We start from the raw sequence: 27,171 nt of genomic DNA, 5'->3' as shown, positions 1-27,171 counted from the left end.
ATTATTTTAAGGACCTTCATTTATTACAGTACCAGGGGCTAAAATGCCCAGGCTTGTCAGATTGACCTGTAATGTTCACATCATCTGGCTTATCTATTATCACCTCTGGCTGAAGTTGTCCAGTAGGTGACGTTACAGCTGATGGTCCACCCACCAAGGAAACCACACCATTGCAATCCACAGTGCTGTGCATCTTCCCATTTGCTGGAAGCCCTGGCACCATCCTGGATGACATACTGGCCTGACTAACGTTACTGTTGCGTCGTTCTCCATGTCTGTGGGGCACAAACAGTGAATCTCTTCTGCTCTCGCTGTCTTCAAACGTGCTGTGTTCATCATCAGCAAAGTCATTTTCAGATCCGACATCTTTTGCTCGGCCTCTGAAGCTAAAAATGCTTGTTTTGCTATTGCGTCTTGGGGAAAACAGGGAGCCACGGATGCTCAGTAGTGACTGAGAAAGCAAGGAAGAAAGAAAGTGGGGCAGAGTATAGGGTGGGACAAGTGTTCAATAAAAATCTTAATACTACAGAAACAATTTGGGGGTTGGGGTAGCTTGCCCTTACACATGAACCATAAAGTTTATTTAGAGCACATAAATTCAGATTTTTATTTAATTTTTATTGTAATGTATATAGAGGGGTTACAGTTATATTTGCCAGTTGGAAGGTGCATTACTTCTCACACACTGATACCCCTTCTCATGTTTTTATCCCCATTTCTCTCCCTCTACCCCCTCCCATTCATCTTGTTTCCCTCCTTCCCTTTCCTAATTCAAATAAACATATATACAATATGCCAGGTAACGAAGTCAGATACTGTTGCAATATGAGGTTAACCAAAGGACAACAAAAGAGAAGAGAACATAGTACATTTAGAACAACAATCACTCAAGATTAAGCTCTTTTTTCCACATCCTGGAGATCCTTTCATTTAGCCTCATTCTATATGATCTCATGTATCTAGGTTTGGAGCTATTGTAATCCTCTACTACGAGAGTCCTAGATGTGTACTAATTATTACAAATGAGGGAAACCATTGAGCCTATGTTCCTTTGGGTCTGGTTTACTTCACTTAATATGACTTTTTTCCAAGTCTTTTCATTTCCCTACAAATGTGCCGATGTCATTCTTTTTTAAATTAAAGATCACAATACACAATATTAATTTTAGTATGAAGTGTACCATTCTATGAATCCCGATTTGCAACTCACGATGTTCATAATCTCTTTGGTAATCTTCAGTCTGATTGTGAGCAGGATTATGCTCTCCTATTGCAACAGGGGAAATACCAGAGGATAGAAAGGACGAATGATGCTTTTTGGATGGTGTGGTGGCTAAACAAGTGGTACCCACCTTCCACTTTTAAATGCTATCATCTGAATGACTTGTAACTCAAGTAATACTATATGGCTGAACCTTAAATAGTTGTGCAAATGTCAGACATCTTGATAATTATATAACTGAAAATATCATTAGTCCTTCACTGTCTTCTTGTTCTAAAATGAAGGCCCCTGTCTAGATCTATTTATCTTTGTCCACATGGGATTAAAAATCACAAAACTTACCTGTGATGCTGTCTTATAGACAATTTTCAAATAATTTCCTAACAAATTCCCAAGGAACAATCAGTGATTCATTTTTTGAAAGTCTATGCAGTATTGCAAACCGAATAGAGAGGACTCTTAAAGCACTAGAGTTAATATGGTTCTTACTGAAAATCTAAGAGTAGCTTAAAGAGGCAAGATCTGTAGCATGACTTTATCAAAAGTGATATTGAAGATAGCTGATTCTTCCTACTGACCTTTAAACTGTATTAATTAAAAAGAACTAGATGTATTATTCTTTATTGTGTTATTCTTTTTTTTTGGTGCTATAGATCAAACCTAATGCCTCATTCATGCATGACAACCTATATCTCAGTGAGAGCCTATTACTACAACCCATACTAATTTTTACATAAATTATTTTTACAAATAAATCTAGTAAATTGTTCTCTAGTACCAGAATAGAATAACTAGCTTTAATGTCCTTTCACTTTTGGAGTGCCTTTTAAACTAGAAGCATCACACAAATCTGTTTATTCTGTTTTAGAGATAGTTTTCAAAAATGTCTATGGTCAACATAGACAATTTGCCATCAATAATAATGCCATTATTGGCCTAGGGTAATGGTGCACAGTTGTAATCTCAGCATGAAAGGGAGAGCTAGGAGGATCCCAATGTGAGGCTGGCCCTGAGCAAAAGCACCAGACTATATCTGAAAAATAAGCTGAAGAACCAAGGGCTGAGTACATGGCTGAAGCTGTAGAGTGCTTGCACAGAAAGTACAAGGGCTCAAGTTCACATCTCAACCATACAAAAATCAGTCAATAAATTAATACATTTCCTCTTTGTTTCTTGTATCTGACTTCTCATTTTCTTTACTATTTCTTTTAATAGGGTAACACACACACACACACACACACACACACACACACACAAGTCATGACCAAACATGTTTTGACATTCCTTTTTTTCTAAGCATCAGAATAAAATCAAATAAAATAAGTTTAATAAAAATAGAAAAATAAGATCTATCAGATTATTTTTAGACTTTCTGCTTAATTAGGTCAACTTGATTTTCCTTGGCTCCATTTTTAGCCTTACTTTTATGAATATTCCCAGTGCTGCAAAGCACCAGCTCTCCTCTGTCCCAGTGATAGTTTTGAAAGGTATTTATTATTCATTGTGAATGTATTATGCTCTTTTATTTGATCAAGTTCTTTGTGGTTGCTAATAGGTGTTCATCTTATTAGCCCAAAGTTAAGTCTATATATGGAAATTATTTCTGAGACTAGGGCCTAACATATGTTAAACAATACTTAGATGGCATACAAGCAAAATGGTCAAGATAATAGATCTACCACATTTACAAAAATGCTTATGTTTCTCATCTCCCCAGACTCAGATTAACTTACAAATATAATATTAGATGCTCTCAAGAACATTTGAAATTCATGTAGAAAACACTTTGAGTGTTTCAAATGAACATTTTGGTCTCATGGTGGTTTTTTCTTTCTTTGTTTTTGAGTTGTGATTCAAGAAGCAGCTGATAAGGTTGGAATGTGTGTCCTAAACGTTTATGTGTTGCAATCTTAATTCTCAGGATAGAAATATTGGGGCTTGGGCCTAAAGTAGACGAGTCAGGGGACAGAGCCCTCAGAAATGGGAAAATGTTACTTCTGTAAAAATGACTTTTCCAACTCCTTTCTGTCATTCATTCATGTGTCCTGACACCTAGGCTCTCACCAGAAGTCAAACACATGCTATTTCTATGCTCTTAGATTTCTAAATCTGCATGTAATGATTGAAAATTAATACCTTACTTTTAGAAATTACCCAGCAATAGGTAGTTCTATTACAAGAAAAAAAAACAGATGAAGGCAGTAAAAGAGAGGGTTCAGAAATCTGAACTTTTAATGCACAGTCAATGTAACTCTGAATATACTTCTATTGAAAAAAGTAACTTAAATTGTAATGTATATCTATTTCTATATCTATATATAGTATATGTTATATAGAGAGATTGGTATCTATCTAATCAATAGGATGATTCAATGTAATCAACCTAATACACTTCTGAACCTAAAATCACTTCTGAAAACAGAATTGCGTTTAGATAATATGGGTGTGAGTATGTGGTGTGATTTTTACCCACAGTGCCTCTGGTATGTGCCTTTAACTGGCATGTTTTTATGTTAGGGTATTTTTAGAGGCGTTCCAGATCTCTGAGTTTCTTTGAAACTTCTATTCACTCTTTGAAAAGTATAATAATGGGTGTGAACACAGCTTTCAAGGCAACAGAGACAGAAAAAGAAGATAACAAAAATAGGATTCAGGGAAAATAAACCAAAAATAACTCATGGGAAGATGCAGAGAGAAGGGAATACCCACAGCTGTGGTAGCCCTTTCACTAGGAAAACGGCTTTTATACTAACAAAGACTGTTGCTGCTTGCCTTAAAATTTCAAAAACAAAAATCATGGATTTTTTAAAAATTTTGTTTACCTTTTTCCAGGTAGATAAATACATACCTTTTTTTCCCTCTAAGTAACAAAATGGAAAATGTAAGAATTACATCTGTGTCACATAACCCTGAGCAAAAAGTCTGGATTACAAGTGGTTTGAGAACAAAAGAGGAGGGGAGAGAAGGAGGAGAAGGAAAAGGAGGAGAAAGAGGAGGAGGAGGAGGAGGAGGAGGAGGAGGAGGAGGAGGAGGAGGAGGAGGAGGAAGGACAGATGTTCCAGTGCAAGTATTTAAATGAATATATACTTGTTTGAAATACTTGTCTATTTACCTATTTGAAATAGCATTTTAAGTTACATGTATATGCTTTTCTGTCCCTCATAAGTCTGCCACTATACTTGAGTATACCCACAGGCTTCTAATTTAAAATAAAATGGTCTCTGAGTGTTCAAACAACACAGACAAAAACCTCTGGGGGAGATTCAGCTTTTATCATATGCCTTTTAATGCCATATAAATGCTTTTTATAAATGTACATTCACTATTTAACAATGAAATAATGTGATGCATGTGAAATGTTTAAAACTCACATTAGTAGAGAAGAGCATGCCATAATTTATTAACATTTTTAGGAGATGTATTTGTTTTGATCAAAATGCTCTGTACTTATACATCCTGTCCATACCCCTTTTACTGGCTCCTATCAGAAAAAAAGTCTTTCTCAGTTTATAATACAATAATTGTAAATTACTTCTAGCACATATATTAATGTGCTCTGTCTGTCTTTCCTGGGATCCATAAATTCAGTGCTAAGACATTTGAAATTCTCTCTGATAGTATAAACTATACAAAATGTACACTTAAACTGGTTGTTAAAATATGTTTTGATGTTAAAATACTTTCAGCAAAATTTCATTAGCTATTATGACTGAGACATCCTAAGCTTCTACTTAAAATTATTTCCTAGTAAAATTTTTTGTCCAAATATAAATTGCTAATATAGCACTTTTTTTGTAAGTTCTAACAAAATACACAACCTATTTGCTTTATTTATTGTTTTCAGTCTTTATAATAAATTTCATAATATCAGTGAATTTAATCTCTTTGTACACTGAGATATATTAATCACCTGCCATGCACCAAGTGATTAATAAATATGCTATTTGTATGAACTATTTTACAATAAGAAAAATGATAAAGATGTTACTGCAAACATTGATAATATTAATATATATTTGTGAGAAATTGAGAATACTTAAAATTTGAGTTTACTCCATTTGGAATTCATTCATCCACTGTAACATTTGTCACATACAATTTCTATATAATTTTTAATTCTCTGTAACACTTTAAGATAAGCATTATTACCCCATTTTACAGAAAATTTCAAAGTACATATTACTTAAGGTTACAAAACTAGTTTTTGGAGTGGATACATAAAATTTTCATAGCATCAGTCTTTCTGCTGAATTGTCAAAATATTTTATGCTAAAGCACCAAGCTATCAAGGTGACATGTAAAGACGAAATGTGGTCTGCAAAACTAAATTCTCTAAAGAGCTTCAAATTAACCCCACATATGTTTAACGAATACATTGATTACATAGCAGATTTTACATTTTTATTACTCAAGGTAGTAGAAGTTGCATACCCTGATACTCATACTAAAAGTAAGAAAGTGGTTTATTTTGCAGTTCTTTGTGTCTGCATGTTCATGTTGTTTAATAAGAGAATGCAAGTTTTACCTTGTTAACGTTCAGTCTGTTTTTTTATTTAACATTTTAATTTCCATCTTTAGCCTAAAGAGTGAAATGAGCATGCACTGATACCTATTCTATTCCCTTTTTGGGGCAGTTAAGTACCAAATAGTCTATTGAACTTTTTGTGCTTATCATTCTTACTTTTATTAAAGATTTTTTAAGATGCAATTATGTCTTGATTGATTTATAGACTTGCACTTTAAGTTGTTTCAACTTAATCATATAAAGTGCCTCTCAAAGCATTAACCTAAGAGTACAATTTTAGATCAGACAAATATGATTAGAAGAGTTTGTTTTTCATAACATATGCAATTCTAATGGAGCCAAATAGAATGTTCAAAGCCTTAGCGCCACTTATCACACATCTAATTACTCTTTACATTATGCAGATGTATTAATGATAGAGTTGAAACTCTTTTTTTGCCTCTTTAACTTGAAAATATACAGAAAATAGGATGCTGGGTATTAAATTAGAGCAAAAGTTGATGGTCTCCAATTTCATTTCTTTAAGAACATCCAGATCCTAATTTTCTTCTAAGATATTACATATGCCCCCAGGCCATGAAAATGTAGACTCACCACAGCATAATTTTCCTATCAAAATATATAAGCAAACCTAGAAACATTTCTCTCCAAAATTAATTTGTATATTATAATCCCAGGAGCGCCTGTTGGCACAATTCCTTCATGTGGGAGAGTTCTATGTTACAGTTAAAAATTCATATGATTAAGACAGGAACCCATACACAAACTAGTTAGGTTCATGTTCTATGTGAAAAAGGTAAAGAAAAGTTTCCAAACCTATCTTACTAACAAGTCTGAGAAGCTACCAAAAATATACATATGTACAGTTTAAATGGTCTCAGAATTATGAAATGTTTGAAGACAATAACTTTCCAAGTTACTGACAATTTAAGACTTAAGCCTTTAGAGACCATTATAAATGACTGAATTGTGTTAACCCCCTACCAGCCAAGACAACTTCTACAGAGACATATGCCAACATGAAATATGTAACTTAAGAGCTGTAGCAAGGGAAACACAAAAGCAGGTGACTCCGAGGCCATTAAAGTACCTGGTGAGGAGAGCAGAACTTCTTTTCACTAGTTAGCCGGTTTCCATCCATAGAAAAGAGGAAGCTTCTCCTTTTGACACTGTCTTCTGATTCAGATTTGGGGAACCTGTCTCCCTCTCTGTTCCCTTCAAAATACTCCCTCTGTCTTCTTTTCTTCCTTCTGTTCCTCCACTCCTTAGCACTTTTGGAACTTAATTTTGATGCTTCTGAAGAACTCTCCAAGAGTTCTCCTAATCCACCTATCCCACTGAAGTCTCTTGATGCAGCAGATGCTGCAGCCACTGCCTGTGGTAAAATTAAGCCAAACACAAATTAGAACAAATTAGAGCTGGGAAACCACTGACAATGGCTCAAATGCTGCCACCAAAGACTATTATTAGTGAATGCATGTGAAAGTCACACCTTCCTATCTATTATTCTTTTCCAGATGACCTTATTTAATAATTACCTTTTCATTTTTGAATATCACATTTTTTAATGTATCTATGTCTCTACACCAAGGCAGAATCATTCTTGTCCTGTACATATTCCAGATTGTACATATTAAGGAAAAACAATTCTGTTGAGAATAACTTCAGTTCAGAGGATATTTTTCTGTCTGCATATTGTCTTCTGTGCATTAAAAACACATGCTTCCTCAGTGCTAGTTGCTCTGTTGATTAATAGTACCACAATTCAACCCAAGGGTTGTTCCTCTCATTTGTAATTAGTAGCAACTGAGTGGTAGAGAGTACTTTCGGTAACATTTGTTTCTCTCTTGGGTAGAATAAATATATGTGAAATGCTGGGCATGATTGTGCACACCTAATCATAAAATAGGAAGATCATATGTTTTAGGCCAGAGTGTGCTACAATAGTAAGATTTGTTTCAACAAAAACAAAAAACAATTCATTCTACTGGGAAGTAATGGGAATGTATTGGCTAGTTTTTTCCTTGTTAATTTAATCACTTGTTGAACTATATCGTTTACATCTATGGGGTTACTTCACTCCTAGAACATTTATTACACAGTACTTTTAATTTAAAGTTTTTAAATGTTTATGAACTATTCATTATGATAAATGACTACTGTATCAATAAAAATTCTTGAAAGACATTTTCGAGGGTTTATGAAAGTATCTCCTAATATATTCTGTCCCTACCTCAGCACTAAGTACTTAAGCTTTTTGAGTTTCTCCACTGATAATTTTTTTAAATTTTCATTTATGTGGATATCAGTATTTTTTGACTGGAAATGATGAATGATTGGAGAAAATAAAGAACAACAATGTGATGTAAATCAAAGCCGGATCCTCATTAAGAATATCCTTGTAAACACAGACTCAGAAGTAGAAATGACAAATTATGGACATGCTGTTCATATGTTTTACATTTCAACAACTCTAATTTGTCTGCCATGTTGTCTGTCTTCTTCAGAAACCATAACCCTGAAAGGAATTCCCTTAGGTAACCATAACACATTGTACTTGATATGTTAGGACGCATAATAAGTCAATTTTGGGGGAACAAAGATTAAAAAGGCAACTTACTATCAGTTGTCACAGACACAGGCCAGAATAAAATAGCTTACCTCTGACTTTTTGCCCTGCCTTAGAAAGGACAATCTGTCATACATCTATATAATATTAATTTAAGAAAGAATGTAGGAAAAATCCACTTATAGAACATAGACATACATTACTTTGTGCTTTCACATCACATTGTGCTTTGCTTCTTCCTTAAAAAAATGAACCCTTCTGAGTAGTTTTTATTTTTCAGTTCATCTCAGTTAAGATGGAAAGGTTAAAAAATAAAAAAGGCAGTATGCTACAGATTATATAGGTCCAACATAATCTCCAAGAATATAGAATGGTATACTCAGTACAGAATTCTTGTGGAGGATGTTACAATACATATTCATTAACAAAAACATTTATTTATTTATTTATTTATTTATTTATATTAAACACTATATCTAGTCTGAAATCTAGACTGAAAATGATATAAGAAAATGCCCAGCATGGGCAGGAAGCTTCACCTACTGTTAGAGTGCTTGCCTAGCAAGGACAAAGACCCATGTTCGATTCCACAGTCCACACACATAGAAAAACCTGGAAATGGTGCTATGGCCCAAGTGATAGAGCTCTAGCCTTGAGAAAGCCCAAGGATAGTGCCAGGGTCCTGAGGTCAAAGTCCAGACAGACTGGAACAAAAAGGGAAGATGGCAAAGGTTCAGGGTAAGCCTAACTGAGCTCTTGCCATGATACCAGTTTTGGCATTCTAGTGGTAAGTTTATAGCTAGAGAGTGACACCAAGTAATCTGTAGTAGCACAGAGATCTCGGTCAGAGAAGAAAAAGTCAGACAGCCAGCTTAAAAAATAATCTTTTTTTTTGCCAGTCCTGGGCTTGAATTCAGGGCCTGAGCACTGTCCTTAGGCTTTCTCAAGGCTAGGGCTCTACCACTTGAGCCCCAGCACCACTTCCAGCTTTTTCTATGTACGTGGTACCGAGGAATTGAACCTGGGTCTTCATGCGCACTAGAAAAGCACTCTACTACAAGGCAAAATCCCAGCCCCAAGAAGAGAGTTTTGAGCTGACACCAGCAGTGACAGCAGCAGTAGAGATGGCGGCTTCCCCAGAGCAGCTGCTCCAAGACAAAGGCACCAGAGCCTGAGCACTATGAGTGGAAATCTTCACCCTGCTGGCTACAAACAGACTCAGATCACAGAAGGAGCCAAAAACCAAGGGGAAGCGAGAGTACCTCACTAAAGACATTCTCACTACTTCTCACAGAACAGCATTGGAAAGGTAGCCCCTCCCCCACCTGCCAAGAGCAGCACCATCTTGGCTACTGGCAAAGACCCTACTGTGGGGAGCCGGAGCAGCCAAGACGGCGCCTGTCCCCTGCCTCGCTCATTGTATACAAATTTCTTAGTTCCCCTTAGTCGGTGTGTGAGTGCAGAGCCTTTGCTCGCTCCGCTGAGTCTGCGCGTATGACGTCAGAGGCCTGACCAATCCCGAGTTTTAAAATGACCTTAGCAGCACAGCAGCCAATGGAAAAAGTCCCGCGTTCCTTGATTGTTTATAAGCAGCTGCACTTCCCTGCCCCGCGCCCCTCTGCTTCAGCTCTCCCTTTAACCAAGTGGCTCTTCATTAAAAGCGTGATCGAGAAGGATCCTCGGGTGGTGTCCTTTCTTCCCTGCTGGTCAGGGGTGCCGGGCGCCGCACCCTACCAGATCAACTTAGCAGATAACGGGAGCCTGAGAAGTGGTGTCGGCAGTGCCATTGCTCAAAAGAGCAAAGGGATCTGACCAGTGTCTGCTTAGTTGAGTGAATGGTTCCCTGCTCTGGAGGGAGCAAATCCTCCCTTGGCGGGGCAGTTTAGCTCTCCCGGTAAACAAAACCAGAGGCAGCCCCACAAGTAGGCTATTCTCACCTGAACTGGCTAAAACAATAATTGCTCCAGCCTGGATAACAGTGAGTTCTGAAACTTGCCATTGACTCCAAAGAGAATACAAGTCCATTCATATTCAAGCTACCGAAAACAGTCAACTTTCTCCTGCAGGACACATAAAGCTCATCACCATGTCAGTAAATTAGCCTGGATGGGCAGTCACAAAGACCCCAAGTGTGTGTCATGCCCTAAAGACAAATAACTACCAAGAATACTGTATCCAGCTAAGTTCTCATTCATAGCTGAGGGAAAAATAAAAACCTACGACAGCAAGGAAAAATTGATACAGTATGTATCAATCAAACCAGTATTACAGAATGTGTAATGTTCTACACATAAATCAGCACAAACATGAAATTGAGAGAGAAATGGCACCTAAAATGTGTATCAGGTAACTACAACCAGAATTCACAAGTCACAGTCCCTAATAAAATAGAAAAAAATGGCAGGAACTAGTAAATACTTTCAATTCTAACGCTCAAAATCAATGGACTTAATTCTCCAATTAAGTGGCATAGAGTGTCTAGTTGTATCAAAGAAAAAGATCTATCTTTCTACTGTCTTCAAGAGACACATCTTGCACCTAAAAAAACAAATATATTCTGAGAGTGACAGGCTAGAATAAAATCTGTCAAGCTAATGGTCCCATAAACAAGTTGGAGTTTCCATCCTCATATCATATAAAATAGATTTCAAACTAAAATTAGTGAGAAGAATCAAAGAAGGTTATTACATACTACTAAAGGGATATCTACTTCAGGATGATATAACCATCCTAAATATCTACACACCTAATGCCAGAGCACCCAACTTCATCAAACAAACTTTACTTACAGTAAAACCACACATAAATCCAAAAACAGTGGTTGTTGGTGACTTTAAACACACCACTGTCAACTTTGGATAGATCAAGTAGGCAATAACTCAACAGAGAAAGCTCAGAATTGAACAATTGCATGGACCAACCAGACCTAATAGACATCTGCAGATTATTCCACCCAGCCGCACCAGAATATACAATATTTTTTTTCAGCAGCACATGGAACAATGTCTAAAATAGGCCACATTTTAGGACATAAAAAAACTGTGCAAATTCAGAAACACTGAAATTATTCCCTGCATTCTCTCAGACCATAGTGGCATAAAATTGGGACTGAACACCAATCTCCACCAAGGAAAACTCTGTAAATCATGGAGATTGAACAACACATTGTTGAATCACCAGTGTGTCATTGAGGAGATCAGAAGAGAAATTCAACAGTTTATGGAATTTAACAAAAAGGAGCACAGAAAATAACAACTCCTTTGGGACACAACAAAATCAGTACACAGGGGAAAATTTATTTATAGCTCTGAGTGCCTACACTAACAAATTGGAAAAATCACAAATCAATAATTTATTGGTGCACTTTAAGCTCAATCCAAAATCCATTAGAAGGAAACAACTTATTAAAATTAAAGCAGAATTAAATGAATCAGAGTAAAAAAAAACACATAGAAAGAATCAACAAAACAAGGAGTTGGTTCTTTGAAAAAACTTAATGAAATTGATAGACCGTTAGCAAATCTTACCACAAAAAGAAAAGCAGCTATAGAGCACTAGGCTATAATCTTGTGTGGATTTACAATAGAGCAAAACCTAGACCTATAAGGCCATATAGTATGATGCTAAATGAAAGGACCACCAGGATATAGAAACAAAAGCCATATAATGAGTGATTCTTTTCCTTAAGTTACTATGTTGTCTCTCATCTCTTTTGCTGTCCTTTGGTTATCTCATATGGTTACAGTATTTTACCTTGTTATCTGATATATTGTATATATGAGTATTTGGTTATTTGAAATTGAATAGGGAAGGGGGATAAACAAGATGAGGGGTGGGGGTGGGGGAAGGGAAATGGGGACTAAGACATGAGAAAATGTATCAATGTCTGTGAAGTAATGCACCTTCTATCTGGTGAAAAAGAAGGGAGCACGCTCAAATAAGCAAAATCATGGAAGAGAATGGAAATATCATGATAGAAATTACCAAGATCCAGAGCTTCATAAGGGAATACATTTCAAACACTTATGTCAACAAATTTGAGAATCTAGAAGACATGAATGAATTTCTAGCTAATACTGACATACCCAAATGGAACTAAGAAGACTTAAACCAACTAAATATACCTATTTCAAGTAATGAAATAGAGATGGCAGTAAGAAACCTCCCATACAAGAAAAGCCCAGGACCTGATGGATTCACAGCTAATTCTATAAGGGCATCAAAGCAGAGGTCACAATAATAAGCCACAAACTCTTCAATGAAATTCAAAAGGAAGGTTCTTTGCCAAACTCATTCTATAAAGCCAGCATAACCCACATCCCAAAACCAGACAGAGATTCATCAAAGAAAGAGGACTATAGACCCATTTCTTTGATGAATATTGATACAAAACTTCTCAACAAAATACTGGCCAATTGTCTTCAACAATTTATCAAAAAATTACACATTGTGAGTAAACACGATTCATCGCAGGGATGAAAAGTTGGTTTAATATATCCATGTCAATTAACATAATCCAACACATCAACAAGAGCAAGGACAAAAATCATATGATTGTCTCAATAGATGCAGAAAAAAACATTTGACAAGATCCAACACACCTTTTTGCTAAAAGGTCTGGAGAAACTAGGAATCCATGGAACATTCCTCAGTATAAAAAAGGCTGTGTATACCAAACCTACAGATAGCATTATACTTAATGGCAAAAAGCTGCAGCCATTTCCTGTAAAGTCAAGAACTAGAAAAGAATGCCAACTCTCTCCATTCCTCTTTAATATTAGAATTCCTAGCCTGAGAAATAAGGCAAGAAGCATACATAAAGGGGATCCAAATTGAGAAAGAGGAAGTGAAACTTTCTGTCTTTACAGATGACATGATTCTGTATTTAAAGAACCCTATAGATTCCACTCCCAAGTTGCTTGAGCTGATTTAAAACTTTGGCAAAGTAGCAAGGTATAAAATTAACCCTGAAAAATCAATGACTTTCTTGTTGCAACAGTAAGAAGAGCGAAGCAGAAATCAGGCTCCTTTTCCAGCAGCCTCAAAGAAAATAAAATACTTAGGAATTAACTAAGGATGTAAAGGAACTTTATGATGAAAACTTTAAAAACCTGAAAAAGGAAATTAAAGCAGTACTGAGGAAGTGGGAAAGCCTCCCATGATCCTGGATTGGAAGAATTAATATTGCAAAAATGACAATCTTGCCAAAGGCTATCTATAAATTCAGTGCAATACCCATCAATATCCCAATGTCATTCTTTAAGGAAATAGAGGAGACAATCCAAAAATTCAAGTGGAATAATGAAAGAACCCTATAGCAAAAACAATCCTTAGCAGAAAGAACAGCACCTGAGGAATATCAGTACAAAACTTCAAACTATTACAGAGCTATAGTGACCAAAACAGCTTGGTACTGGGACAAGAACAGTCCAAAGGATCAATGAAATAGAAACAAAGAAACAGAAATCAACCTACATACCTAGGGCCATTTAATCTTTGATAAGGGAGCCAAAAAATAGGATGGAAGAAAGACAGCCTCTTCAACAAATGCTGACAGAATTGGTAAAGCACTTGTAGAAAACTAAAGTTCATTCCTTATATGTTACCCCCACCTAATTAATTTCAAATGGATCAAAGATCTTGTGGTAAAAGCACACACCATGAAAACTTTACAAGGAATAGGGATACACTAGGCACAGGTTGAAACTTTCTTAATAAAGACCCAGAACTACAACAAATAAAAGAAAGAGGACAAATGGGACTGCATGAAACTGTAGAGCTTCTGTATGGCAAAGAGATTGTTAGCAAGTGAAAAAGAAAGCCCACAGAGTGGGAGAAGATCTTCACTAGCCATACAATAGACAAGGCCTCATATCTATAATATACATACAGCTCAAAAAATTGAATTTCTCAAAAACATTTCCTCAGAGAAACAACCATTCCATTAAAAGGTGGACTAAAGATTTATAAGAGAGACTTCTCTGAAGAGGAAATGAAAATGGCCTACAGACACAGGAAGAATGTAGATCAAAACAACTTTGAGATTCCACCTCACTCCAGTTACAATGTCCGTTTTCAAGATATTTTATAACAATAGATGCTGGTGGGGATGTGGCCAGGAGGGATTTCTCTTACACTCTTGATGGGAGTGTAAACTCATTCAACCCCTCTGGAAAGCATTACGATGGTTCCTCAATAGACTAAACATAAAGCACCCCTATGACCCAGCAATCCCACTCCTGGGCATTTACCCAAATGTCCAGAAACAAGGGCATACTAAACTTACTAGAACAATGATGTTCATTGCAGCATTATTTACCATAGTGAAGACATGGAACCAACCCAGATGACTCTCAGTTCATGAATGTATCAAGAAAATGTTGTACTTATACACAATGGAATTCTATGCTGCCATCAGAAAGAATGATATTACCCCATTCATGAGGAAATGAAGTCTTGAAAAAAATCATGTTAAGTGAAATAAGCCAGACCCAAAAGAACATAGGATTAATGGTTTCCCTAATTTGTAATAATTACACATTTAGGACTCTCCTAGCAGAGGATCACAATAGCTCAAAAAGTATGCACATAAAGTCATGTAAGATGTGACTAAATGAAATGAACTCTAGTATATGGAAATAAGAGATTTATCTTTGTGATGGATGTTCTTAATATACTATGTTATTTCTTATCCATTTTTCCCCTAATTGGTAATCTCATGTGGTTACTGTATCTGACTTTGTTACCTGGTATATTGTATATAAGTTTATTTATTTATTTGAAATAGGGAGGGTAAATGGGGGAAAAAGATGATTGGGGGCAGAGGGGTAGGGAAATGGAACAAAATATTAGAAGGGGTATCAATGTGCAAGAAGTAATGCACCCACTCCCTGAAGAATGTAACTGTAACCCCTCTACCCCGAAAATAAAATAATGTAAAATACAGAAGAAAGAAAGCAAATACCCAGCATTTATATGAAACACTATTTTAGAATTTTGATTGTCTATAAAATTACCTGAAGCCAGACAGCCTAAGAGCCTGTTCTTGAGTTGTTTGTAATGATCATTCTAATATCCACAATGAATTGATATGAGATTTTTAAGATCCTTTATAATTACTATATTTTATAATAAAGTACATAAATGAAACACTTATGTATAGCAAGTTATATTGTGCTTGATACATCAGAAGTATATAAACATATGTATATTTATAATAAAACATACATTCAATATAATAATTTATAATAAGAAATGTAAGTGTATACAAAATGATGTGTATGGGTATACATACACATCATTTGCTGTAGAGATGAAATATATACTGTATCTTTAAAAAATTAAATACCTTAATTCTTTATTTCTCGTTGTACACATGCAAACACACAAAACTTATTGATTTGTTTGCCCTAGAACCAAAGGAAGTGGTGGTACTATTCCCTCATCATAAATCTGATGGTAATGCTCATTTAATTCCCTTTTGGAAAATTTTTTTGCATATGACATGATTTCCCTATCTATTCTCAGTAACAGTTCAAATTACTCAAACCAAAAACAAATTTTTTAAGGCAACAAAGGCAACCTCCGGCACAACATGCTTTCTGTGTCACTCATCAACACAAATCTGTCACTTGTCCAGAGATTTCCAGTCTCTCAAAGGCAGATGTTTCCTGTCAGCTCTCCTGTCTGTGTACCTGTTTATACCCAGCTTTATGACACTGTGAATGTCCTGTTTATTTAGTACAGCAAAGATTCTCTAACACCAGTTTTCCGAAATCTTCTTGTAACAAATAACAGATTAATGCTTATTATGTATGCAGATAAAAACATTTCTCTGTGTGAGTCAAAGTAAGCTATAACTTGCTTTATCTGTTTGCCATTTAAAAATATAATCACATGACTATGTTACTCATTATACATATAAAAACCAGTTAAAATCCCATTCAAAGTCTAAAGACAGTAACCATACTTGTTTTGATTCCATTCCTAATTATGTTAAATGTTAAATTATGTTAAATGCCATTATTCTATTTTGTTTTATATCTCATTCCCAATAAGTTTCCTATCAGACTTATATATACTGAGCTGGTATACACTAATCTGTGCAATTTTGAGCATTTAAAAGTCACAAAATCTGAGTGCTGCTGCCTATTGCCGGTATCCCTGGCTATTCAGAAGTCTGAAATTGAGGATCACACTGAGCATTTAGGCTAGGCAGAAAAGTCTATGAGACTCTTAACTACCAAAAAAAACCTGCAAGTGGAACTGTGGCTCAAGTGCTAGAGTGATAGCTAAAAAGCAAAAAGGCTCAGGGATAGCACCCAGGAACTAAGTACAATCACCATAATCAGTGAGCCCGCATGCACGCATGGGCGTACACACACACACACACACACACACACACACACACACACACACACACACACCACAAATAAATTCCAAAACACTATGTCTTTTGTAAGGATACTCTTTCCTAATGTTTTGAAGTTTTGATGTTTGAATGCACTGAGCTGTATACATCATTCTTCTTCATGTCTTCACAATGACTAACACTAGAGAATCTTCAACAAATATCAACGAAAAGTAGAATACTAAGCTCTCTGAAGTCATTTTCTAGATAATAAGTTCTGGTGTCAGAGATGGTAAATGTCATGTGGGTAAACTGCAGGACAGGTAATTTCACAAAGGCTCTAAGTCTCTCAGGAAAATGACATAAGTATTGAAACCTTTCATGAAATCAACTAAAATGTTGTGGAGGTAAAGGCTAGCCAAATCATTTAGTTCAGATACTAGAATCCAATTGATGATTAATAATAGAACTAACATAATTATGATATTAGCTTATTTATACTTTTATTAGGCAGAGCGCTTTTGTTTCTAAATTCAAATAAGGTATATCTCTTAATTAGTAGAATAAACATACTATTTTGTCATGTTATCTGTGAAGCATTTTTAAAAGTACACCTTTGTTTTGTGATAATAGAATAATTCATGTAGTCTTATAACATATACTTAAAACTTTGAAATGGAAAACTCTTACCTTCTGAATAGCTATCTTATTTTATTTTCTTGCAAATGTGCTTTATTTATAGAAGATGGAAGAAAACTCATACATAATTAAATATTGTAAAACTTCCTGGCAAGTATAAGAGCTACTTTATCAGATGGTCAACGGAGTTGTATCGTATGACTACTCTAAACACCAAGGCATGACAAAAATAGCAAGACTTCCATAATCAAGAATATGCTGAATTTTTGGTAGAAAGCCAACAGTAACTGTTAAATGTATTTTTTTCCTTTTTTTCAAAAGAGGACCATATGCTCTAAGTTTGATCTTTACAGTAACCTAGAACTGCTGAAAACAAATTTTGAGCCTATAAAATTCAATTACATATTGTGATTCAAATATTACTTCAAGTTATCTGGGCCTATTCATCTCAAAATGTTAATAAAAGTCAGTAGTATTATCTCTTTCTCTCTCTCTCACTCTGTGTGTGTGTGTGTGTGTGTGTGTGTGTGTGTGTGTGTGTGTGTGTGTGTGACAAGACAGACAAAACACATAAAACCAATGACTGAAGACATTGAACATCTGGTCAGGATGTTCTAAGATACTGGGAATTGGAAAATGAGGAAAGCAAGTTATGTTAGATGCTTTAGATGGCCTTGGGAGTCCAGACTGCAGAGCAGTGGAGATCTCTGTGGACTCTGCTCATGACGTGGCTCCGATTCATTGGACATATAATACAGAGGAAAGGGTAGTACAGAGATACAAACTCTGGAGCACTTCTGAGTCTCTCTTCAGTACAAAGAATAATATTCATCAATGCTGAAGATTAGTGGGTAAGCCTAGTTCTTTTTACAGACTCAAATCCTCTTACAGAATCAAATTTCAAATAACTTAACATGACAAAGGATCCGTGTATAAGTATTGTAACTATGTTCTATGACACAAATGCAGAATTTTTATAGCAACACAACACCCTATTCTCAAAAATGTACAATAGGGGTCGGGAGTTTGGCCTAGTGGTAGAGTGCTTGCCTAGCATGCACGAATACCGGGGTTCGATTCCTCGGTACCACATACATAGAAAAAAGCCAGAAGTGGTGCTGAGGCTCAAGTAGTAGAGCTCTAGCCTTGAGAAAGTCCAAGGACAGTGCTCAGGCCCTGAGCCCAAGCCCAAGACTGGCAAAAAAAAAATGTACACTAGACAGTTCTAGTATTCAATTGAACGTTTTTTAAATATGAAGATACAAATGCATAACATAATAAAGATAAAAATAATCAAATTAATAACTGAAACAGATGAGAAAATCAGTATAAAAGAACATTAAAGTGTTTTCATAACTGCATTGTGCATATTAAAACCATAAATGGAAGATGTACAAAATGTAGATACAATCTTTACACATGAAACTCATAGTGGCTGAGATAAAATATACTAGGTAGGATTTACAAATGACTTAGAACATATAGTAGAAACATGGGTAAGCTTATAAACAAGGCAATAAAAATTATTTTTAAAAAATCAGTAATTTGGGGGCTGGGAGTTTAGCCTAGTGATAGAGTGCTTGCCTAGCATGCATGAAGACCTGGGTTCGATTCCTTGGTACCACATATATAGAAAAAAGCCAGGAGTGGTGCTGAGGCTCAAGCGGTAGAGCTCTAGCCTTGAGAAAGCCCAAGGACAGTGCCCAGACCCTGAGTTCAAGGCCTCGGGCTGGCAAAAAATCAGTAATTTTATTTTTAAATTTATTTGAAACTACAAAGGATCTGGAACAGCAAACATGACTCTAAGAGAAAGTGAATGTTGGAGAGCTAAAGACGTTTGACTTTCAGACATACTATAAAGCCACAATAGACAAGAGACTGTGGCATTAGTAAATAATAAAAAAAAATTATCAACTAGATGGGACAGTGGTGTTTATAGAAAGAAAAAACTTATGGACAATGGGCAAAAACTCCAGAGTCGGTTCCCAGGCCCTGAGTTCAAGTCCCAGAACTGGCTGGCAGACACATGAAGGCACACGCATGCACACACACACACACACACACACACACACACACACACTCACATGCACACGCACAATCGACAACTGGGATCTTATTTCAGATGGCATTTGTAACATCTTAATAAAAACTGTAGCAAGTAACTTTCAGAGTACAGAGTACTTAAGTTTATGTATACATGCTAAGTTTTCTGGTTTATATTTAGGTTCAATTTACTTCACAATAAAATTTCAAATGTGCAACTAGAGGAGACACAATAGTTTTAAATATAATATATATATATATATTTCTTTTTTTTTTTGCCAGTCCTGGCGGTTTAACTCAGGGTCTTCCACTTGAGCCACAGCTCCACGTCTGGCTTTTTCTGTGTATGTGGTACTGGGAATTGAACCCAGGGCTTCGTGCATGCTAGGTGAGCATGCTCCCAGCCTCATGCTAATTTTCTTTAATAAATTCAGCTAATATATTTTACAAATTCAACCAAAAATTAATTTCTATTAGACAATCACATTGTAAACATTATTACTAATGTATTTTCTATGAACTAAATAATTTCATTATAGTAAAATTTATTTTTGTTTACAATCTCTTTATAGTACAGCATGGTATGATGCAGCATAATACAGTAAACTACATACAGAACAGTGAAATTGCTTTGACTGATTTCAGAAACAACTTTTAGTTTGAATTAATTTCTATTTTCTAATGACAATGTCAACATACAAAGTAAAAATTCAATTGACTCAGCTTAATGAGAATGTTACGGCACATTATTCCTATTAGAGACTAAAATAACGACTAAGTTTTGCTTATTGTAACTTAGTACCTGTGCTTCCTCTTGCTGTTTTTTAAGCTGCTCAAGCATCTGCTGAAATTCTGCTTCTTTCTGTTCAGCTTCTTCCAAAGTAGCCTGGTTCTGTTCCTCATAGGCCATGGCTACCACAGCCAGAATCAAATTCACCAAATAAAAAGAGCCCAAGAATATCACCAGGACAAAAAATATCATGTATGTTTTTCCAGCAGCACGTAATGTCTGGAGAAGAAAGGGGATAATTATATTGGCATTTTCAGATAATGTCCCCCAGTTGAAAATTTCAAGATAAGAGTGCCCTTTGCTAATAACTTACTTTGACCAACTTTGATTTATTTGTTTTTGTAGTAAGATAAAATGAACATGTGTGTGAACACATACACACATTACTCAAATTATCAGAAGTTTGATGACACTCTCACTTTACATAAACACATTCTAAATGAGCATATACTAATCCCCATTAAATACCTTTATCAGACTTTACAGTACTGAACAGTATTTTAAGAAATAACAGTAGATCTTTACTATCTTTTTTCACATTTTTATTGTAATTAATAGAAGGGTTATCTTTAAATGGGATTCCATATCATCATAATTTTTACCCATATCATTTAGAAATGACATAATTCTTCCTTTGTCCCTTTTCTAGACTCAATTGTAGCTTGAACTTAAATGTTCAATTGCTTTTTAAAAATCTTTACATGTGCTTTCTTGATACTAAACAATTTTATTTATTTTTATTGGAAGATTTATTTATTTATTAGATTTTTAAATTTTTATGGTGAAGATAATGTGCAGTTCCATAAGCTAGGCAATGGTACATTTCCTTGTGAAAAATGTCATCCTCTCCCTCATTCTCTCCCAGTTTTTCCTCTTCTGACTCTCCTCCCCCACCCACCCAATTTGTATAGTTCATTTCTGCCATAGTGTCTAGTGGGTTTCATTGCTAAATTGGTTCACCATTTGTCACATATTTCTGTGCCTTTGCTTCCCCTCCCCAAATCAGATAAATTTATATGCAAGACAAAGTGAACAGAAATGACAACAGGGGAAAAAAAGCAAAAGAACCACAAACACTACAATCAGAAAAACTCCTGCATGCTGGGAACGTGGCCTAGAGGTAGAGTTCATGCCCAACCCTATCATGCACAAAGCCCAGGGTTCTATTCCTTTGTACTAGATACATAGAACAAGCCAGAAGCTGCAGTTCAAGTGGTAGAGCATTAGCCTTGAGAAAGCCCAAGGACAGTGCCAAGGCCCTAAATTCAAGCCCAGGACTGGCAAAAACAAAAACAAACCAAAACAAAAAAAAATTTGCTTCCATACGTTGGCATTCATTCCACTAACCATCATATTATATAATCATATGCACATAGCTATTGTGATCCCCTCCCAAGAATCTCCTCCTTTGTTCTCATGTGTGAATGTTTAAACTGCTGTTTAATTAATCATATCCAGGTGTAATTTTTTTTACTGTCCATCAGGTTTACTTGTAAATTTATGGGTGCATTCTAATGATTACAAATTAAAGAAACCAAGCAGTCTATTGTTTCTTTTGGTCTGCCTAGCTTCACTTAATATAAATTTTTCCAAGTCCTTCCATTTCCTCATGAATGGGGCAATGTCACTCTTTCTGATGGAAGCATTGAATTCCATTGTATATGTATACCAAATTTATTTGATCCATTTGTCTATTCAGGGGCATCTGGGTTGATTCTATATCTTGGCTATGGTAAACTAGCTGCAATGAATATGATTATGCTGGTGACTTTAGCCATACTTTGTGGTTGGTTGGATAGATGCCCAAGAGTAGGATGGCTGGGCCATAGGGAAGCTCTATGTTTAGTCTTTGAGGGACCTCCACACTGCTCTTCAGCATGATTGAACAAATTTACATTTCCATCAACAGTGTATTAGTGTTCCTTTTGGCCATATCCCCGCCAGCCCCTTTATTATTAGTTTTCTTGATAATGGCCATTCTAACTGGGATGAGGTGGAATCTTAATGTTGTTTTGATTTGCATTTCTTTTATGACCAGAGCTGTTGAACATCTCTTCATGTGTCTATTGGTCATTTTTATTTCTTCTTCAGAGAAATCCCTCTTTAAGTCTGTAGCCCATTTACTAATTGGGTTTACACGTCCTATTCTATCTCTACAACAAGATTATAAATTTCCCAAAGCCAAAAAAATCCTTCATATTCTCAGTATCCCCTTACAAAATGCCATTCATGTAAAGAACTCTCTAAATGGATGCACACACATGTATGTGCATACACCACACATGCATATATACTAATTAAATGACCATTTAGGATTCTAGGTATGCTTTCTTTAAACCATACCTTCTTCTTCATTCCAGAATGTAAGAAACATGTACCCAAACTTATCATTTTATATATGTTCATAAAAATGAGTCCTAAGCATTCTAATTTGGGCCATACCAACTGGTAAAGATTCTCCCAATAGTCTTGAGTCATGAGACGAAACAAAGACAAGAAGGCCCAGCTAAATGTGTCAAAGCTTGTGTAGCCATAGTTGGGGTTTCGACCAGCCTTGACACAGATGTATCCTTCTGGACATTGCCTGTGAAAGACAAAAATAATACTGGGGTCAATATAGAAATTGTAGCAATTTCAATTAACTTGACTTACAGCAATTGCCAAAACTGAATTGCAATTGCTATCTGTGTTGAACTTTCTTTGACCTTCATTTCTACACTTCAGGTCATAGGGGAAATTCATCACATGAAATGTATTAGAAAAAGAATCAGTTGAAAACCTAGGTGAAAGGAAGTCAGATTTATTGCCACTTAGAATAGCAGAGAGGTAGAATCCACACCCTTCCATCATTATTCTATTCTTTTAAAAATGGTAGGAACTAATAAATATTCTATTCTTTATAAAGTGGTAAGAACCAATAATTAAAAACTAAAAGCTAGAAGACAAAGGGTGGTAAACAACTTAGTGGTTATTTTATTGAACAGATTTATAGTCCTATCTAAGTAAAATTTATATTTTAGGATAATTTTAAATTTATGAAAAAAGTAGAAAATGGTATAGACTTCCTTCATATAGATGGCCAAATTTTAACACTGACACATTCAGATGTACTACACTTTATTTGTATTTCCTCAGTTTTCCCCTAATGTCCTTCTTTTACAAGAAGATTCAGCTGGGCATGGTGGCTCACACCTGTAATCCTAGCTACTCAGGAGGCTGAGATCTGAGGATCAAGGTTCAGAGCCAGCCAGGGCACCAAAGGACCCGAGACTCTTATCTCTAAAACATGTGAAGTGTGGCTTTGCTCAAGAGTAGGGTGGTAGCCTTGAGCTGAAGAGCTCAGGGACAGCGCCCAGGCCCACAGTTCAAGTCCATGAGCTGCCACCCCAACACACACACACACACACACACACACACAAAGATTTACATCAGACTTGGTCTTGTCTCCTTAGCTAGTACTTTATAGGGTCAGTTTTCAAGCTTTCCTTGTTATTGAAGGCAATGATGGTTTTGAGTACTAGTTGAACATCTTGTAAAATGCCCTCAGGTTAAGATTTATCTTGTGTTTATCTTAATATTATTTTGAGGTTACAGATTTGGGGTTGGAACTGTAGAAGTAAGGTGACATTATCAGCACATAATTGTCAAGGGAACATACTCAGTGACTTGTTAGTAATTTTCTTCATCTGACTTAAGTAGCTCTTAAAGTAGCTCTTGTTGTTTCTCCTTTGTAAGTTTGCACTTTTCTTCTTTTCCATGCTGCAGTATTTTGAAAATAGTCAGAATATGACATCTACACTTAAGGAATATGTAATTATGATCACCTTAATTATATAGTATTACAAAAATTGTCTAGAATTCTGCATGGGATTCTACCATCCACTCACCATTTATTCATTGATCAATAGTAGTACCCATGCACAGATGTTTCATTGTAATCCATATTACTATTACTATTGTGAAACAACTTTATCTACTAAAGAATTATTCCTTTTGTCTTTAGTCTCACAAACTTTACTAAGTTCCAATGTGAACTTTAACACTTTATTAATATTATTCTTTTTTCTGCCAGTAGTAAGGCTTGAATTCTAGGCCACGTGCTCTCATTCCACTATTCCACTCATGGTTGGTGCTTTATCATTTAATCTATGCCTCCAGTCCCATCTTTTGCTGGTTAATTGACAATAGAATTCTCAGACTTTTTAATCCCTGGATTGACTTCAAACTGCCATCCTCAGATCTCAGCATCCTGAGTAGCTAGCACTACAGGGATGTACTAGAGTTTATTGGCATTTAGCACATTATTAATCTACTTCCTTTAGTGATGTATTTTCATACATCTTTAATATGTTTAAATGTTTTGTCACATTAATTTCCTCACAGACTTTACAGTTAAATGCATTAATTTCCCTTCTTTGTTCCATACATTTTTGACAAATATGTAATGTTCATAATCATACTTACACATTTATATAGAGTAGTTTCTTTTGCTCATGTTTCACTTAGATAACACTATGCCATTCTAACACGCTAAGAATTTTACTCATTCCTACCATTTTGTCTTTATCAGAATGTCATTCAACTGAAACTGTGCAGTAGGTAGCTTTCTTAGATTGGCTTTTATTTTCACAGGGAAATGTGCATTTCAGATTCAACAAAATCTTTGGTGGCATACCACTAACTAGTATTTAATTTTATGTGCATACTACAGTCTATTTGTTCATTTACATTTTGAGAGACATTTTTGTTTGCTTCTAGTTTGGAGTGATTGTGAATAGTTATAAACATTTACAAACAAACTTTTGTTTGGCTAAAAATTTTAGTGAACTCCGAGCCTGGGCATTGTCCCTGAGCTCTTCAGCTCAAGGTTACTGCCCTTCCCTTTGAACCACAGTGCCATTTCCTGTTTTTTTTTCTAGTGGTTAAATTAAAGATAAGATTCTCACAGACTTTTAGTGCCTGGGGTGGCTTTGAACCATGACCCTCAGATCTCAACCTCCTGAGTAACTAGGATTACAGGCATGAGCCATCGTGTCAGATATGAAGACTATTTTGAAGACCATTTTTAAAAGAATTTGCCAATCTTTTTCAAATTTTCATTTTCTTTTGCATAAGAGTCCTTGCAATGACAACCCAATAAGTCAGACAAGGTACTTCCTAGGAAGGTAGAATCATATTATTTATATAGAAGCTAATCTCCTAGATTATTTCTACATATATTTTTTTCTATCTACATTTTTGCAAAAAAAAATCACCTCTTTTTAAAGAAAAGATGTAACTCTTACCCTGCATCTGAGCCATTTCCACAGAGTAAAGGGTCTTTCTGTCCTTCCAGCACATAAAAGTGACCTGTTCATATAAAGAATAAGTGATTTCATTTCCAAATTAATCCTGTTCACACTAAGAACACATCAGTTTAATTACATAAATTATTTCCCAATCATACATTAATGGTGTATAGCTACAAAGGTGGCATCATGCTCACAGTCTCAGCTATCTATAGTTGCACACTCATTCAGCAACAAGGTTAACATAATAGGAATAATTCTTACTGTCATCTGCAATATAATCCTTCCAATTAAATGTGTTCATTGTTACATTAACAAATGTTCCATTTGACTCCATAGTGCCATTAAAGTAGGAAGTGGTGTTGGTTTCAAAAGCAGACTCGCTAGGGGGCCACTGCAAACATTTATTCCTCAGGTTGCCCATGAACAGCTGCAGCCCAATGAGAGCGAACACACTGAGACAGAACACAGTGAGGATCATGACATCTGAGAGCTTCTTCACCGACTGGATCAGGGCCCCCACAATGGTCTTTAGACCTGAGGAGAGAGAGCCTCCTGTCAACCAAGTAGAGCACCATAAACCACATCTTCATATCCCCCCTACACACACACATTCACATACATTCTCCAAGCAAACACATGGGTGGCTGCATAGACATCAAAGCTTTATGGATAGCCTTATGATTTAGGAAATAGATCGAGAATTGGCTTTCTAGGAACACAGTGCTTTCTGAAGATTCAAATTAAATGTTTACATATCTAGGCATAAAGTTTTATTTGTGTAGTTTTATTTGCTGCCAGAAATGTGTACAAGACAAAGTTGAAGTTAATTTTCGGATTATGTTTCACAAGCATGTTTTCCCCCAACCCATTCTTTCAACTGGCCTCCATGAGAAATGACTTAAAGAAGAAAAGAATTTTAAGCTAATACAAATTCCCTGTCATGTGCAAGCTTTTCCATAATCATCGTTGCTCCTTGAGACAAGATCTATTTTAGAAATAGATCTGGAGTGAATGGTGCAATACAAATCAGTTAGTAAAGGTATGGTAGCAAAGCTTTATCAGAATGCAAGAGTAAACTGTAAGTCATAAGCACACGTGCGAGACAGACTGTAAACCAGTATTTTTTAATAGATGTCTCATGCAATTTTCTGTTAAACTCAAAGGCTAACTTTGTAAATCAGTGAGCCATAGGAACCAAACACATTAAAACAATATTTGGCAATTCTTGGAAAGATAATGAGCACCAGTAAGCATCAGGGCTATTGCTGTATGTGTAATTTCAACCTCAAGATGATTTAAAGTCAGCCCTTGTGTTTAACCTAGCTCTCACCTGGAATGACTGAAATTGTTTTCAATGCCCGGAGAACTCTGAATGTTCTCAACGCTGAGACATTGCCCAGGTCCACAAACTCTGTCACATATCTGTAATGGGGAGTTTACACACAAACACAATAACACAAGAAAAGTTGGAGATACAAGGGCCTATGACCTCACACAGTTTCTTTCTTACCTGGAATTACAGAAATAGTTTTCAGAGCTCTCAAGACTCTGAAAGTTCGAAGAGCTGAAACATTGCCTAGGCTTACAAATTCTGTTACATACCTGTAGGATTAAATCAGAGTTACTGATAGTTTTGGCAAAGTTCATACTAAATAGTTAATAATCAGCTTGGCATGTACAGCCCCTTGTCATAAACAAATGGAATGCCTAGAGACCACAGAGCATCACATGATTATAGCTGT

At 35.8% G+C, this 27,171-nt stretch overlaps 1 protein-coding gene across 2 annotated transcripts in view; it reads right to left on the bottom strand.

The window, feature by feature from the left end:
* Positions 1–27,171, bottom strand: part of LOC150056276 (sodium channel protein type 3 subunit alpha-like) — a 118,661-nt gene that overhangs the window by 47,592 nt on the left and 43,898 nt on the right. The window contains exons 6-12 of one of the 2 annotated variants that reach the window (XM_090342723.1): positions 26,760–26,851; positions 25,691–25,963; positions 25,424–25,487; positions 22,581–22,722; positions 20,151–20,357; positions 6,838–7,122; positions 104–451 (exon numbers count right to left, since the gene is read on the bottom strand). In XM_090342723.1, the coding sequence (XP_090198849.1) occupies positions 104–451; positions 6,838–7,122; positions 20,151–20,357; positions 22,581–22,722; positions 25,424–25,487; positions 25,691–25,963; positions 26,760–26,851 (1,411 nt within the window). Of the gene's footprint in view, positions 1–103; positions 452–6,837; positions 7,123–20,150; positions 20,358–22,580; positions 22,723–25,423; positions 25,488–25,690; positions 25,964–26,759; positions 26,852–27,171 lie in introns of those variants that run through there. The other variant, XM_090342724.1, reaches the window with a different exon arrangement.

The sequence above is a fragment of the Megascapheus bottae genome, chromosome 12 (genome assembly GCF_031878675.1).
Source record: "Megascapheus bottae isolate mThoBot1 chromosome 12, mThoBot2.hap1, whole genome shotgun sequence".
In the NCBI taxonomy this organism is placed as follows: Eukaryota; Metazoa; Chordata; class Mammalia; order Rodentia; family Geomyidae; genus Megascapheus; species Megascapheus bottae.
This window is presented reverse-complemented; position numbering and strand designations above follow the sequence as displayed.